Here is a 14,493-nt window from a genome sequence, read left to right on the forward strand (position 1 = left end):
AAGACTGTCTGAGAAAATTAATTGTCTAGAAATTAAACACAAACTTTATCATATGGAAAGTATGCATTAGGTGCTTTAGTTAAAAAAGTTGTGATTAACTACAGCACTGGCTGCATTTGTCCCACATTGCCAGTTAAAGTCGCGACACTGTTATTCCCGGCATGACTCCTCCTCTTTGCTTACGTCTTAAGAAGTGAAGGCTCTGTAAAGTCTAGGTAGGTAGTATCGTTCGCCATTTTTGTTCTTTCGTTGCCGAGCTACCATACGAGGAATCTATTTGTCACAACGTTAAACATTATCATGTCGTAGCTCCTATGATAATAAATCAAACGCACTGTAATTCAGCAAATAATTGAGCGGCAAATAACGTCTTCGTGTGCTTTCTACGAATGCCAGCGAAAGAGCCAAAATGGCGGGCGATTATATTAAGTATTTATCGAGCCTTAAGAAATGAATAACGTCTTCATGAGCAAATCACAAGACGCACACGTTTAAATGTAGCCGATCTGCAACGTGATTGGCTGCCGGAAATTAGAGCGACGGGGCTATAGTGATTTACCTTAAATATAATTATGATTACATTAGCAGTTCCCACAGTACTACGATCTGCAATTACATTTTTTATATCAAAACAGCAGTATAAGAATTAATTAAAATTGATACGGACAGTTGAAATTAAATTCTTTCAAGAAACAAAAGATACCTACACACTGGTCATGATAGTGGTAGTAATTGTGGTTGTAGCAGTGATGCTGATTATATGCAAAAGGCTTTGTTCCAGACTTTTGCATAAGAATTTGAACATGATTTCTTCCTGTTTTCACTCAGTTGTGAAATTATACTTAATGAAGTTTTCAGACTTTGAGGGGAGAGGATGATAATTTTTAAAAACTTTTTTCCTATTTGGCGTAAAATAGTAATTTTTTGTATGTAGAGAGCTCATAGCTGTGACAACTCAACCAAATAAAAATATTTAAAAAAAAATTATTTGGGAGCCCAAATTTGAAAAAAATATACCCAATGCAGGATTGTACTAAAACCGATATATCTAAACCGTTTTTAAAGATAGATTCAAACAGTTTTTTGCAATGTATTTGCAAAAGCATGTTCTACAAACTATCTGTAACAGAATTTTGATATTAGTCCCTACGTTTGTAAAATAAACAATTAAAATTTAATAACAATTTTCTGATTTCCTTTCTTGCAAACAAACGGACGTATTTTTAAAATGAAATCAATTAACAAAATTCTGTTACACAGAAAAGTTTCCTAATAGTCTAAAGAATGTGTGTTCTAAATTTCATGCATGTATCTTTAACAATTCAGAAATTATATCCATTTTTGTCTGGCAATGTAGCAAAAAAAATGAAGTTACTGGAAACCGATAAAAGCGGGCGTGTGACTTAAAAATTCATAGCGCAGGAAGTTTAAAAATGACGTCTCAACATCCGATAAGAGTACAAATACCCACAAAATGTTATGCAATGCATTCCACACATATCAAAGGGTATTTTAAAGAAAAAAATTTTTTTTTTGAAAATTTAATTTACCAGAAACAACAATAAAAGTGGACGAGTGATTTAAAAATCCATAACGCAGGAAGTTTAAAAATGGCGACTCAACATCCGATAAGGGCACAAATACCCACAAAATGTTATGCTATGCATTCCACACATATCAGAGTATTGTAAAGATTTTTTTTTTTTTAAATTTACTCATTTTTTACCAAAAAATATCGTCCTCTCCCCTTAAGAGACTCTACATAAAAATATAATAGTCAGTAGATCAACATGAATGTTGATAATAAATATTTATTTTTTCCCATCCAGTGGATGAAATCCAGGTTGCTTCATACAAGATGCTGGGAAGTTTGTACACATTGGGTACGGATGGAACATTAACAGGAGACAGGTGAGTTTTTATTTGACATTATGTAATTATATATAGGCACAATTTGGATTTGGAATTTAGCTATATGTTCCAGCTTAGAATTTATATGAACTTTGGATGATTTTTCTTTTTTTCAGGAAATATTTGAAGACTGAAATTGAAAGGCATCGTCCCGCCATAGGAAGTTGCTTAGGTGCTTTCTCTTCAACATTCCCCGTAGCTTTCCTAGAGCCCCATCTCAACAAACACAATCAATTTTCTCTTCTTAACCGTATTGCGGATCATTCCCTGGAAGCACAGGGTTAGTATCTTTTTTTGTCATTACTGATTCCTTAAGTTATAATTTTGGAGGGGGAACATATATTTCATTTTCATTTCATTTCATTTATGTTATTGAATGGGTTCCATAGATCTTAATCAGCATTATAGCTTTGAGATGTGGAACAAGTCAAAAGTTATACAAAAATATTCACTTCGGAATATAAAATATATATACTTTCACGTATAATCTCCATCTTACGATGTTTGGTGACGTATACACGTCCGTTGATGTGACATATTAATGAATTTAAATACTATTATAGTCACAATCATGCCATGGTATGAAAGAAAAATTTCACAACCTCGAGCGGGAATCGAACCTGCGACTTCCTGTTCTACGGTCAGGCACTCTATCACTGAGCTATCGAGTTCGTCTCACGCCAAAGGCTTGGAATTATCCTTTTCATAATGGCGACTCTGTTATAGAGTACTGTCCATAGCGTCTGATCTATACTTTCATACTTTCACGTGTTAATTAAGTAGTTACCTTGTTGACTAATTTCAGCTTGTTGGCTATCATCAGAACTGGGTGGTCTTCGCGCCTTCTGATTGTGTTTCCTGTACGCATAACACACCACAAACCCCAACCACACCTACAACAACATAAACACAGACATGGAAATTCTACATCTCCAACCGAAAAACCGGAAACTAAACACACTAGAACAATACGAAATATACAGGCACACAAAAACACTCCTGCATCAAATCCTCAACACACAGTTCAATTTCAGAACATACACACTTTTTGACTCCACTTTACACTACACAAACACATCCCCACAGGAAACACAATCAGAAGGCGCGAAGACTACCCAGTTCTGAGGATAGGCTGTAGGCTGAAACTGGTCAACAAGGTAACCTAGTTAATTAACATGTGAAGGTATTTTATATTCCGAAGTGATATAATGTTAAAAGTTGTATAATCAAGATGTATAAAAATATTCAATTCATAATAAGCATATTAATTCAATTTACAAGCATAAACAATTCATCAGTTGAGCAGAAGGTATGACTGTGGAGAAGTTTTGTCAATTCCGTTCTGATTTTTTTTTTCTTGGCCCTTCGAAGCTTTAAGATAATTAGGCAGTGCATTGAAAGAAAATAATACATGAATAGTGAACTCCTTTTTATAACAGCTCAGACTAATGGAAACTGGTTGAAGACCTGATTTGTCTTGTTTTTTAAATTACGAATGTTCTCATTGGTATTAAATGTATCTTGGTTTTTAACATCGGGGAAAGAATGTACTCACAAGGTAAGATTAATATTTCTTAATTTTGAAAAATCTTTTTACATGGTGTAATTTCATGCACAACTGTCATTATCAGTAACTTTCTTTTATAAAACAAAAATCTGTTTAGCTTCAGATGAATTATCCCATATTTCATGTTTTTTTTTTTTATGGTGATAAAAATCTGCAAAGTAGGCCATTTCAAAGGTGTTCATATCGCAAATAGAAGATAAAGAACATAATACATAACAGGCAGAGCTCAATTTAAAAGTATTATATTTTACATTTCAGCTTTTTTTCAGTTGAAATTATTATCAAATTTCAAATCAAGAAGCTTTTCACTTATATAATCTTTCAGACTGAGCATTATTATGTGTAATACATTTTATGCTAATTTATTTCAACTGGACCATTCATTTATTAGATTTAACACTGTACAGTATATTAGAAGTGAATAATGAGAAGTGGACCTATATCGTCCATTATTCCTCACTTATTCCTTAAATGAGAGATATAATGCTCTTGATTATGCATGAGACGTAAGGGGTTTACTTTTCCGTGCTCGTGGGAGATCTTGTAAGTGGGCTAAAGGGCAACTGCAACGTCTTTAATTGAACAGACACCAATACAGGGAAATTCTTAAATACTTTTTGAAAGATTTAGTGCATATATTAAATACCGTAAAACTGGGTGAATAGGGACGAATTTTTACTCTTTTTTATTTCTTTGTGTCAAAGAGTAAATATAATAATAAGAATGTTTATTTGTTCACTTGTTATGAATAAAAACATAAACACTTATTATTTTATTTACTTTTTGTCACAAACACTTATACTTATTTTATGCGGAGACAAAGAGGAAGGCAGAAAATAGGGAAGACTGGAGAATGCTGGGTTTGCAGTGAAAGACTTGCCCATGGGCAGAACACTATTAATGAATTACTGTACTTATTTTATTCTCATTTCGTTCACCAGATGTGATGGCTAAGATGGAGGCTAGCATGCCAACACTAGAAGCTATTCTGACTGAGGTGGACCAATTTACTGAATCAGAGAAGACTTATGCAGATGCTCCTCACGTGATTGATGCCATTTTGCCTCTGTTGTGTTCATATCTGCCTTTCTGGTGGGCACAAGGACCGGACAATGTAAGCCCTACGGGAGGGTAAGTGTCAAAATTTTAAGTCTTTTTTGACTATGTATTTATGTAATCACTTTTCTTAATTCAACATTCCATGTTCTTTTTATGAGACTATTCTGAGTGGAGCCATTTGGGTTAATCCTCTGAGAGTATTTGTTATAAGTAGACATCGGATTTTTAGGCACTAAAAATTGCAGTTTTAGGCGCCTAAAATAAGCTCAAAATTTGTAAAATTAGGCTCTATTTTAATGAAAATAGGCATTTTAGGCACATCAAGGTATCATACTTATTTCTTTCACTGAAATTTTTAGTTATACACTAAAATACGCACAAAAAAGTATGTTTAAACATTAAAAAAGAATACTATATTATATTTATAAACAGAGCTGCACAAATTTAATATATTGAAACTAATGAAATAATGATTATTGATATCAAGATTACTCATTTTAAGTTATTGAAATTCAGTTCCATGCTCAGACTTTATTACAATTATCTGCACAGTACACCACCAGAATTTTTTCTAAATTCTCCACAGTTAACCTTTGCCTTTTGTCACTGAGAATCATTTTGAAAGCAGAAAAACTTCTTTCAACCGAAACTGATGTGAGAGGCGCAAATTTTAAATTAGGTGCAATAGAAACATAAATACTTACTGGAACATTTACACTTTATCCCGATATCATTCTTGATACTTTTTCCAACAATGAAAATCCTACATTCTTGTTTAATACGTTGTCCCACTTATTTTTAACTTTTTTCCCAGTTTCGCCCAAAGCAGAATGTATGTTCACTTGAGCTTCCTTTACTATTGCTATTTGGCTACAAAGAGATTGTTTTTCACGTTCTAATTGTTCAATGCTTGCAGGTATGAAAGAAAAGTTTGATATTATGTAGGCAATATCGTTTTTCACTCGTGAGTCATTCAGACAATCTTTCACTGCTTTCACACACGCTGCACTATCTGTTTCAGGTAATTTATCAATAACTGTGACCACTTCTTTAAAATACTTAGAATAATACACCACTGACTGAATCCAGGTTCCCCATCGTGTAACAACCGGCTGAGGTGGGAGTGGGATATCTGGAAAGTTCTCTCTGAATATTGAAATCCTGGATGAGGCTTTACAAAAACATTTTTTTGTGTTAGAAATAAACGAATTGACAAGAGGAAATTCATTCCGGATTGTTTCAGAAACCCTGTGAAGGCCATGTGCTAGACAGGTTACATGCGTGAGGTTAGGATAAAATGTTTTTAGAAGTGGAGCTGCAGCAACCATGTATGAGGCAGCATCAATACAAAACAACAGAACTTTAGAATCGTCTATATTACCTGAGTATAAAGACTGTAGGCCTTTATTTACAAAATAAGCAATGGCTTGGCTATTCACTTTCGAAAGTTCCTTAACACATACGAGGTGTGGAATCGAAGGTCCATCAGGACTAAGTTTTCCTACTACCATATTTGCTATATACCTATTCATAGGATCTGAGGTTTCATCCACAGAGACCCATATGTAAGAATCGCCTATATCCTCCCGAATGGAAGCTAAAGTTTCATTGTATATTCTATCTAAGTAATTTTTTCTTAGGGTCGACTCAGATGGGATATTTTCTTTGCAGTATTTTTGTAAAAACTGTCTTAAAACCGGATTTTCAATTGCATTCCAGGGAATGTTAGCAGCAACAAACGCTCTGGGTAAATCGGCATAGAAATTGCTGCTGAGATTGGATGAAGTAGGCTGTGTTAGTAAAGTTTGTTGCAGTTGATTTTTCTGCTGAGCTTTAACCTTATGAGCCGCTCCTTGCACATGCTGCTTTAGGTGGCACTTCTTTTCTTGCGAAATCTAAAAATGTAAAGTAAACTGAATTAAAATAAAATCTTAATTGTTGTATTGCCGTATTTCTATCACAAAGTTAGTGGGTTCGAACAATCAAAATTTTAATGACCTGCAAATACTTTAACTATCGGAATTTAAAAGGTTAAAGTGTAGTGGTCTTAAAAAGAATTATACCTGAGGATAGCTCAGTCAATGTATAAATATTATAGGCCTACTCATTAAAATTAATAGAATTTATATATTTCAACTATTGTTACCTACCTGTTTGCTACAAATCTTGCAGAATATTATTTTTCCATCATAAGTGAATTCTGAATATTCTGTTAGCCATTGCCGGATCAATGTAGATTTTGCACTTATATTTTTCGGCATTATCGCGTTAAACTTCACAGGAAAACGTCCTACCGCTCAAAACTTCTCAACACAAATAAGGTGAGGGAAAGAGCAACTGTTAATGAGCATTCAAATGAACCGTTGTTATTGAGATTCAATTGGACAAAAATACAAAGTTCCACTTATTGTTGCATTTCCTGGTAGTGTTAACACTAGGAGGGCCATTCTTTTAAATATTTTGTAATGGTTTACCCTACTAATTCGCAGTTTTACGACTTTTCATAAATATTTCAAAAACATTCTTTCTCCAAAAATTGTGATTTTATGACACTCTGAAGGGCAGTACAGCTAATCGGTTTCAGACCGAAAACAGTCATTTTTATAGTATAGTATATCTCTGAATCGGTAGCAGCACATGTTGCGATTGTTGCCTGCTTCAAAACTAAGGTTGGTTCTTTGTCGGCATTTATGCCTCCAAACATGTTAAATTCGGTGAAATCTATTGCGAGTGTTGTGAGATTCGAAACATTTTGTTTCCTTTATCAATGGTTTCATGGCCAGTGTGAAGCAAACTTTCCACTTTTTAAATGCCTTAAATTTCGCAGTGAATGCATGTATAAATTATAAAAAGTAAGAACAAAATGCGAAACTTTACAGTGAGTTAGGCATTTTTAGGCGAATATTAACAAATTAGGCTCTAATAACCGTTTTAGGGCATTTTAGGGCACTATAAAACTCTTTGAATACCTTTCAATTTCCATGAAACACAAATATTAATAATTATTTTTACTTTTCTCCTAAAGAAACAAAATAGGCATTTGCCCTAGAATCCGATGTCTGGTTGTAAGGATGCTTTTTAATATTATTTTATGCTCGATCATGCCGAAATGTAGTAATTATACACCTGGTAGCAGTCTTTTAATGCATGTCATTAAAGTACACCTATTCATTAAAGTTCAGGTTTTCGATTAATATTCTCGGATATGCAATCAAAAGACGAGGGAAACGTCACGGAGGCTGGAAATCCAATACTGTCGCAGAAGGTTATGTTCTGTTACTATAATAATTAGCGTCAATTGTAAATAATATTCAAATAAATTCAATTTGTCATCTCGTTTTTCAATTCTAAATCAATTTCCAGGTTATATCAAAATTAGTTCATGTTATTCTCTACATTACATCAAGGTCAATGACATTATTGTTCCTCGGAAAAAATCAATACTTTCGTGTCTGCGCACATCTCACAATTCACGAGCTATGCACAAGGTCACTTCCGATCTTCAGTCAGATACAAATAAAATGAATACTTCTGAATAATTTCAAGTTAGAAATATGGTCGAGCATAAAAAGTCGTATGAAACTTGCCTATAATGGTAATTAAGACGCTCGTATGAAAATTATGAAACTTGCTTGCGCTCGTTTCATAAACAAACATACTCGCGTCTTAATTACTATCATTATAGGCTCGTTGCATAATGTACTATTGCATGATAGGGGAAGGTAGTGATGCTTTCTTATTATATAGGTACTGGTAATCTATTTCAATGGAAATTCCTTGTATGTCATGATACATTTAAGCCAGTAACAACACAATCTGTGAAGAAGGAATATCATTTTGCCACCTGGCTTAATATCAGTGAGATGTCACAAATAATGAAATAAAGCATTTCTCTTTCATATTCGTTGTTGCTATTTCCTTGGTTGTAATTTCGTAGGAGTAGACATAATGCTCCCTGGAAGAGGAGGTATAAAAGATTTGATGATGAATATTAGGAGAGTACTTTGCAGTTCATGTTAAATGAGATAACTATATATTGTAAGGCAGTTTCAATTCGCTGATATTTTAATCAAAAATAAATTAATGTACATCTCTTCCAGGACACACGTGTCCATGGTCACAAGTGAACATATGAACCAATTATTGAAAAATGTTCTTAACCTTATCAAGAAGAACATTGGTAATGAGAATGCTCCTTGGATGACAAGGATTGCAGGTAAACCTAAAGATTAAAATGTTACATTTTGATGGTGTGTATGTCCGTTTTTATGTTATATTACCTATTTCGCTAGTTAACAATGAATGAAATTCTGATTAAAATCATTATTTCTTATTCAGCATACACACAACAAATTATCATCAATTCATCCGAAGAACTGCTGAAAGAACCATTCCTACCTTTGGCTGAACGTGTGAAGAAACGAACAGATAACATGTATCATAAAGAAGAATCATTGAGAGGATTCATCAAGTCTTCATCCGATGACACCTCTCAGGTAATATTTTAAATTATATTTATTTTTACTCATTGCTGACTGTTAAATCGTTGGTTACTATGATTGAATAAAAAATTAACAATTCTTCTTTTGAAAATTCGGTGCAATCTAGATGTACAATATTAATTAAATAATTAAGTATTATGTATGTCTTAGACAAAAAAATGACCGACTGTCATACTCTAAGTCCCCTTCGGAAGACTTCGTTTGATTCCATGAGAGCTTAGATTTACGTGAAGGATTTTCTTATGCACGACTCTGCTCTGTTTTTCCTTTGTTTTGTTTATTTGTTGCTTTTCTGTCTGTTTATATGTCAAGTGTTATGAATAATCTATAACGAAGATATATTCATGAGTAAATTAGATGCAAAATAAACATCCTTTCCCTAGTCGTGTGAACCAGGTACTGCCCGAAATGGACTTAGATAAATTCACACTACAGGGGAGCAGTAATTTTTTGTGTCTAAGGTTGGACATTCTTTCGAAATCTACGGCAAAGAAGCAAGCAGAGTCACAATCTGAAAACAGTTCTTATTATACCGGTACTCCTTACTTTTGGTCAATTATACATAAATAGTTAGGGTTACTATATTCTGAAATCTGAAAATGCTGACACATTCCTCTCACCAACGAACTCCTTGTACCAATTTCGTCATTTATATCACTTCTGTAGCTTCTGCATATTTATTACTTGATCTGATTTTCTTTAACAATTCCTTGTTACTTACTATACAAATAGCCAAACATATGTTACATGTAAAATGTCGGAAATTAAATTTCACTGAAACAGGCCTTTCACAGAATCGATGGAATTTAACCCTTTGCAGCATAGTGGTTATTCAGAAGAGCCACCGTTTTTTTTTTCTTTCTAAATTATAAGGCACAGATATTCCACCAAGGAACTACCTGTTAAGTATACATAGTGGTGCCATCTATGTTTTGAAATTGTGTGCAGAGTTAAAATGTTGAAAAAAATTGATATGAAAAACATAAAAAATTAATTTGTGCTTCAAAGGGTTAATAACTTGCTTGATAAGTTTACTGCTATTTACAATTAACAAAATGAAGGATACATCGGATATACAGCATTGTAGTCAAATAAGCTTCTCACGGCAACATGAGACCAAACGAAACAAAAATAAATAAATAAATAAGACTTCAATATGAAAAACGTGGACAAATTAGAGGATTTCCAAAAATGTATGCGGACAACTATTTTTATTATCAAAAAGCACATATGTCCGCATAAATGCTGACATAATAGGGAAGTACTGTGTGCAGCATGCAATTATAATTAGTTGCAGCATGCGTGTGAATAGATGGATGGATGGATGGACGGACGGACAGAAGAGTGGATAGGAGTAGATGGCTAGGAGAATTAATGTCAATAATTAATGACAGGAGATAGGAATAGAGTGAAAAATTTTAGAAGTAGAGTGAAAAATTTCACTGGGAGCAACAGGAAATAATAATAATAATAATAATAATAATAATAATAATAATAATAATAATAATAATAATAATGATAATGATAATGATGATGATTATAATAATAATAATAATAATAATAATAATAATAATAATAATAATAATAATAATAATAATAATTACTTACTTACTTACTTACTTACAAATGGCTTTTAAGGAACCCGAAGGTTCATTGCCGCCCTCACATAAGCCCGCCATCGGTCCCTATCCTGTGCAAGATTAAGCCAGTCTCTATCATCATATCCCACCTCCCTCAAATCCATTTTAATATTATCCTCCCATCTACGTCTCGGCCTCCCTAAAGGTCTTTTTCCCTCCGGTCTCCCAACTAACACTCTATATGCATTTCTGGATTCGCCCATACGTGCTACATGCCCTGCCCATCTCAAACGTCTGGATTTCAAGTTCCTAATTATGTCAGGTGAAGAATACAATGTGTGCAGTTCTGTGTTGTGTAACTTTCTCCATTCTCCTGTAACTTCATCCCGCTTAGCCCCAAATATTTTCCTAAGCACCTTATTCTCAACCACCCTTAACCTATGTTCCTCTCTCAGAGTGAGAGTCCAAGTTTCACAGCCATATAGAAGAACCGGTAATATAACTGTTTTATAAATTCTAACTTTCAGATTTTTGGAGAGCAGACTGGATGATAAGAGCTTCTCAACCGAATAATAACACGCATTTCCCATATTTATTCTGCGTTTAATTTCCTCCCGAGTGTCATTTATATTTGTTACTGTTGCTCCAAGATATTTGAATTTTTCCACCTCTTCGAAGGATAAATCTCCAATATTTATATTTCCATTTCGTACAATATTCCCGTCACGAGACATAATCATATACTTTGTCTTTTCGGGATTTACTTCCAAACCGATCGCTTTACTTGCTTCAAGTAAAATTTCCGTATTTTCCCTAACCGTTTGTGTATTTTCTCCTAACATATTCACGTCATCCGCATAGACAAGAAGCTGATGTAGCCCGTTCAATTCCAAACCCTGCCTGTTATCCTGAACTTTCCTAATGGCATATTCTATAGCGAAGTTAAAAAGTAAAGGTGATAGTGCATCTCCCTGCTTTAGCCCGCAGTGAATTGGAAAAGGATCAGATAGAAACTGACCTATACGGACTCTGCTGTATGTTTCACTGAGACACATTTTAATTAATCGAACTAGTTTCTTGGGAATACCAAATTCAATAAGAATATCATATAATACTTCCCTCTTAACCGAGTCATATGCCTTTTTGAAATCTATGAATAACTGATGTACTGTACCCTTATACTCCCATTTTTTCTCCATTATCTGCCGAATACAAAAAATCTGATCAATAGTCGATCTATTACGCCGAAAACCGCACTGATGATCCCCAATAATTTCATCTACGTACGGAGTTAATCTCCTCAAAAGAATATTGGACAAAATTTTGTACGACGTCAACAGAAGTGATATTCCTCGAAAGTTACCACAGTTGGTTTTGTCCCCCTTTTTAAAAATAGGTACAATTATGGACTCCTTCCATTGATCTGGTACAATTTCCTTTTCCCAAATAGCAAGTACAAGTTTATAAATTTCGCTATATAATGCACTTCCACCCTCTTGTATTAATTCTGCTGGAATCTGATCGATACCTGGAGACTTGTACTTTTTCAGATTTTCTATCGCAATTTCGACTTCTGAAAGCGTGGGTTCGGGTATAAATGGCTCAGCAGTTTGTATTTCAATTTCGTCCCGATCATTTCTATTTGGCCTATGTACATTTAGTAGTTGCGCAAAATAGTTTTTCCATCTGTTTAGGATTGATGGAGAGTCTGCAAGCAAGTCACCATTCTCATCCTTGATCACGTTTACCCTTGGCTGATATCCGTTCTAATAATAATAATAATAATAATAATAATAATAAATCAAGTGTAAAATTGAAAAAGGTGGTAATAAAAGAACAAACACTGCATGTTTCTTGTAGGAAGACAGTGAAAAAAGTCGTAAATATAATTAGAAATAACTAATAAAATACAGTTATGTTGTTTTATACATTCTTACAATTTTTAGGTTGAATCACAAATTCAAGAAGACTGGCAGTTGCTGGTTAGAGATATTTACGCTTTCTACCCACTTCTAATTAAGTATGTTGACCAGCAACGTAATCATTGGCTGAAGAACAACATAGTGGAAGCTGAAGACCTGTATAATCATGTTGCAGACATCTTCAACACTTGGTCAAAATCACAGGTAAGTAACTAATTAGTTTCACTTCGAAACTAGTCAACCAGGTAATTTTCTAAAAATTAACAGGGTAAAAGAGTTGTAAAGTTAATTAGTAATTAGTTTAAATTATAGAATGAAGCATTAATTAAGACTTCGAGGTTCACCCTACTCTAAAAGTATGAAATAAGAAAGCAATTATTTTTAAAATGACAAGACAGGTGTTGTAGAACATTTTTCAAAAAATCATACTGCTCTGTGTCATGTAGTTCCAGAGTTATGAAGGATTGTAATGATAATGGGACTTTAGGGACACGATGTATGGGCCATTCGGTATCTCGTGAAACCTGGCTGTGTGTGAAGGGAAGGAAAAAGTGAACTGAGAAGCTTCCCTTCCTCGCAATGCTTCGACTTGCAAGCTAGCTAGCTCGCTTACCCCCATCATAAGATTCTTACTATGAGCTACTTTTCTTACTATGAATGCATTTGGTTTCAAGAGATAACGAATTATCTATACAGGTACTATTGCCATATGAGCCAAAAAAGTATAATATGGAATATCTGTAATTAATCTAAGTTCAGAGGATCATCTGAAACTTTATCTTGCACCAGATGAATAGTGTATATTAAATAGCTTTCTTTTTGCAGTCTTTCATCTTTCTAACTATAGAATGAACTTCATAGCTACTTTCAAATTGTGGTATTCAACACATTAAAGTACATTCTTACTACTTATAAGTATGGATATATTTTTAAAGACTTCAGTTTCTGATTACCGGACAATTTTTAATAACATTCATTTATATACTTATAAACTCGATTTCACAGTATAATTACTGATAAATATATGTATTAACTTGTAGTACTTCATGCGTGAGGAACAGAACTTCATATCTGCCAATGAGATTGACAACATGGTGCTGATTATGCCAACAGCAACCCGCAGATCAGCTGTTGTTTCGGAAGGTGGACCAGTTGCTGGAGGTAGTAAGGTGAGCTTGAGTAATATTTATTCAAATGTAAGATTCCAGTTTAAAATAAATTAAAATATAACTTAAACTCAGTAATGTTTTGAAAATAAGTAGGCCTAGCCCTACTGAGCACACAGAAATGGTTAAATATTGTTAGGAAAGAGGACTAGATTAAGTGCTATAATAGTATGTTTCGTTTAACTTTAAGATGTAAAGTTAAAAGTAACAATATACAATTACCTATATATAAACTTGAAAATGATGTCAGAAAGCGCATTTCTTAGCAGAGTTATTTTTTTTTCTTGCCATTTTATAATACTGTTTTTTTTTTTTTTTCGAGAACCTATTCCTACAAATCCCAAAATCGCAGAAATTCAATCATCCCTACACATACTGGCAAAACAAAATAAAAAGCTGTATTGCCAATGGATCCTTGCCCATTGCGGTATTATGGGCAATGAGATTGCAAATTGTTTGGCAAAGAAAGGAATTAAAATATTACAAGTATCGGTACCCTTGAAAAAGATATCTTATCACAGTGCCAAATTGTTCATACAAACACTATTTCAAATAAAAATTTTAAAGAAATTTTAAGAAAACGGTAATAATAAATCTTGGTCAGTATTGCTTACTCAAAAAGAATATACAAGGTGAACCGTAAGTAATAACATTAATTTCAGAGAATTATACTTTGAGATATTTCAAACAAAAACGTTTAATACCATTTTTCCGGTTTTTACTTCCTTTTCGATATAAAAATTTTTCTATACGAAACATTTCATTGCGTGTTTTGGGAAAGCCATT

The 14,493-nt window shown here is 33.6% G+C and overlaps 1 protein-coding gene across 8 annotated transcripts in view; it reads left to right on the top strand.

Moving 5' to 3' along the window:
• Positions 1-14,493, top strand: part of RyR (Ryanodine receptor) — a 371,941-nt gene that overhangs the window by 283,021 nt on the left and 74,427 nt on the right. For all 8 annotated transcript variants that reach the window (XM_069842181.1, XM_069842183.1, XM_069842182.1 and 5 more), the window contains 7 exons: positions 1,830-1,911; positions 2,028-2,191; positions 4,420-4,609; positions 8,638-8,753; positions 8,876-9,033; positions 12,566-12,745; positions 13,582-13,710. In XM_069842181.1, the coding sequence (XP_069698282.1) occupies positions 1,830-1,911; positions 2,028-2,191; positions 4,420-4,609; positions 8,638-8,753; positions 8,876-9,033; positions 12,566-12,745; positions 13,582-13,710 (1,019 nt within the window). The remainder of the gene's footprint in view (positions 1-1,829; positions 1,912-2,027; positions 2,192-4,419; positions 4,610-8,637; positions 8,754-8,875; positions 9,034-12,565; positions 12,746-13,581; positions 13,711-14,493) is intronic.

The sequence above is a fragment of the Periplaneta americana genome, chromosome 12, assembly GCF_040183065.1.
Source record: "Periplaneta americana isolate PAMFEO1 chromosome 12, P.americana_PAMFEO1_priV1, whole genome shotgun sequence".
NCBI lineage: Eukaryota > Metazoa > Arthropoda > Insecta > Blattodea > Blattidae > Periplaneta > Periplaneta americana.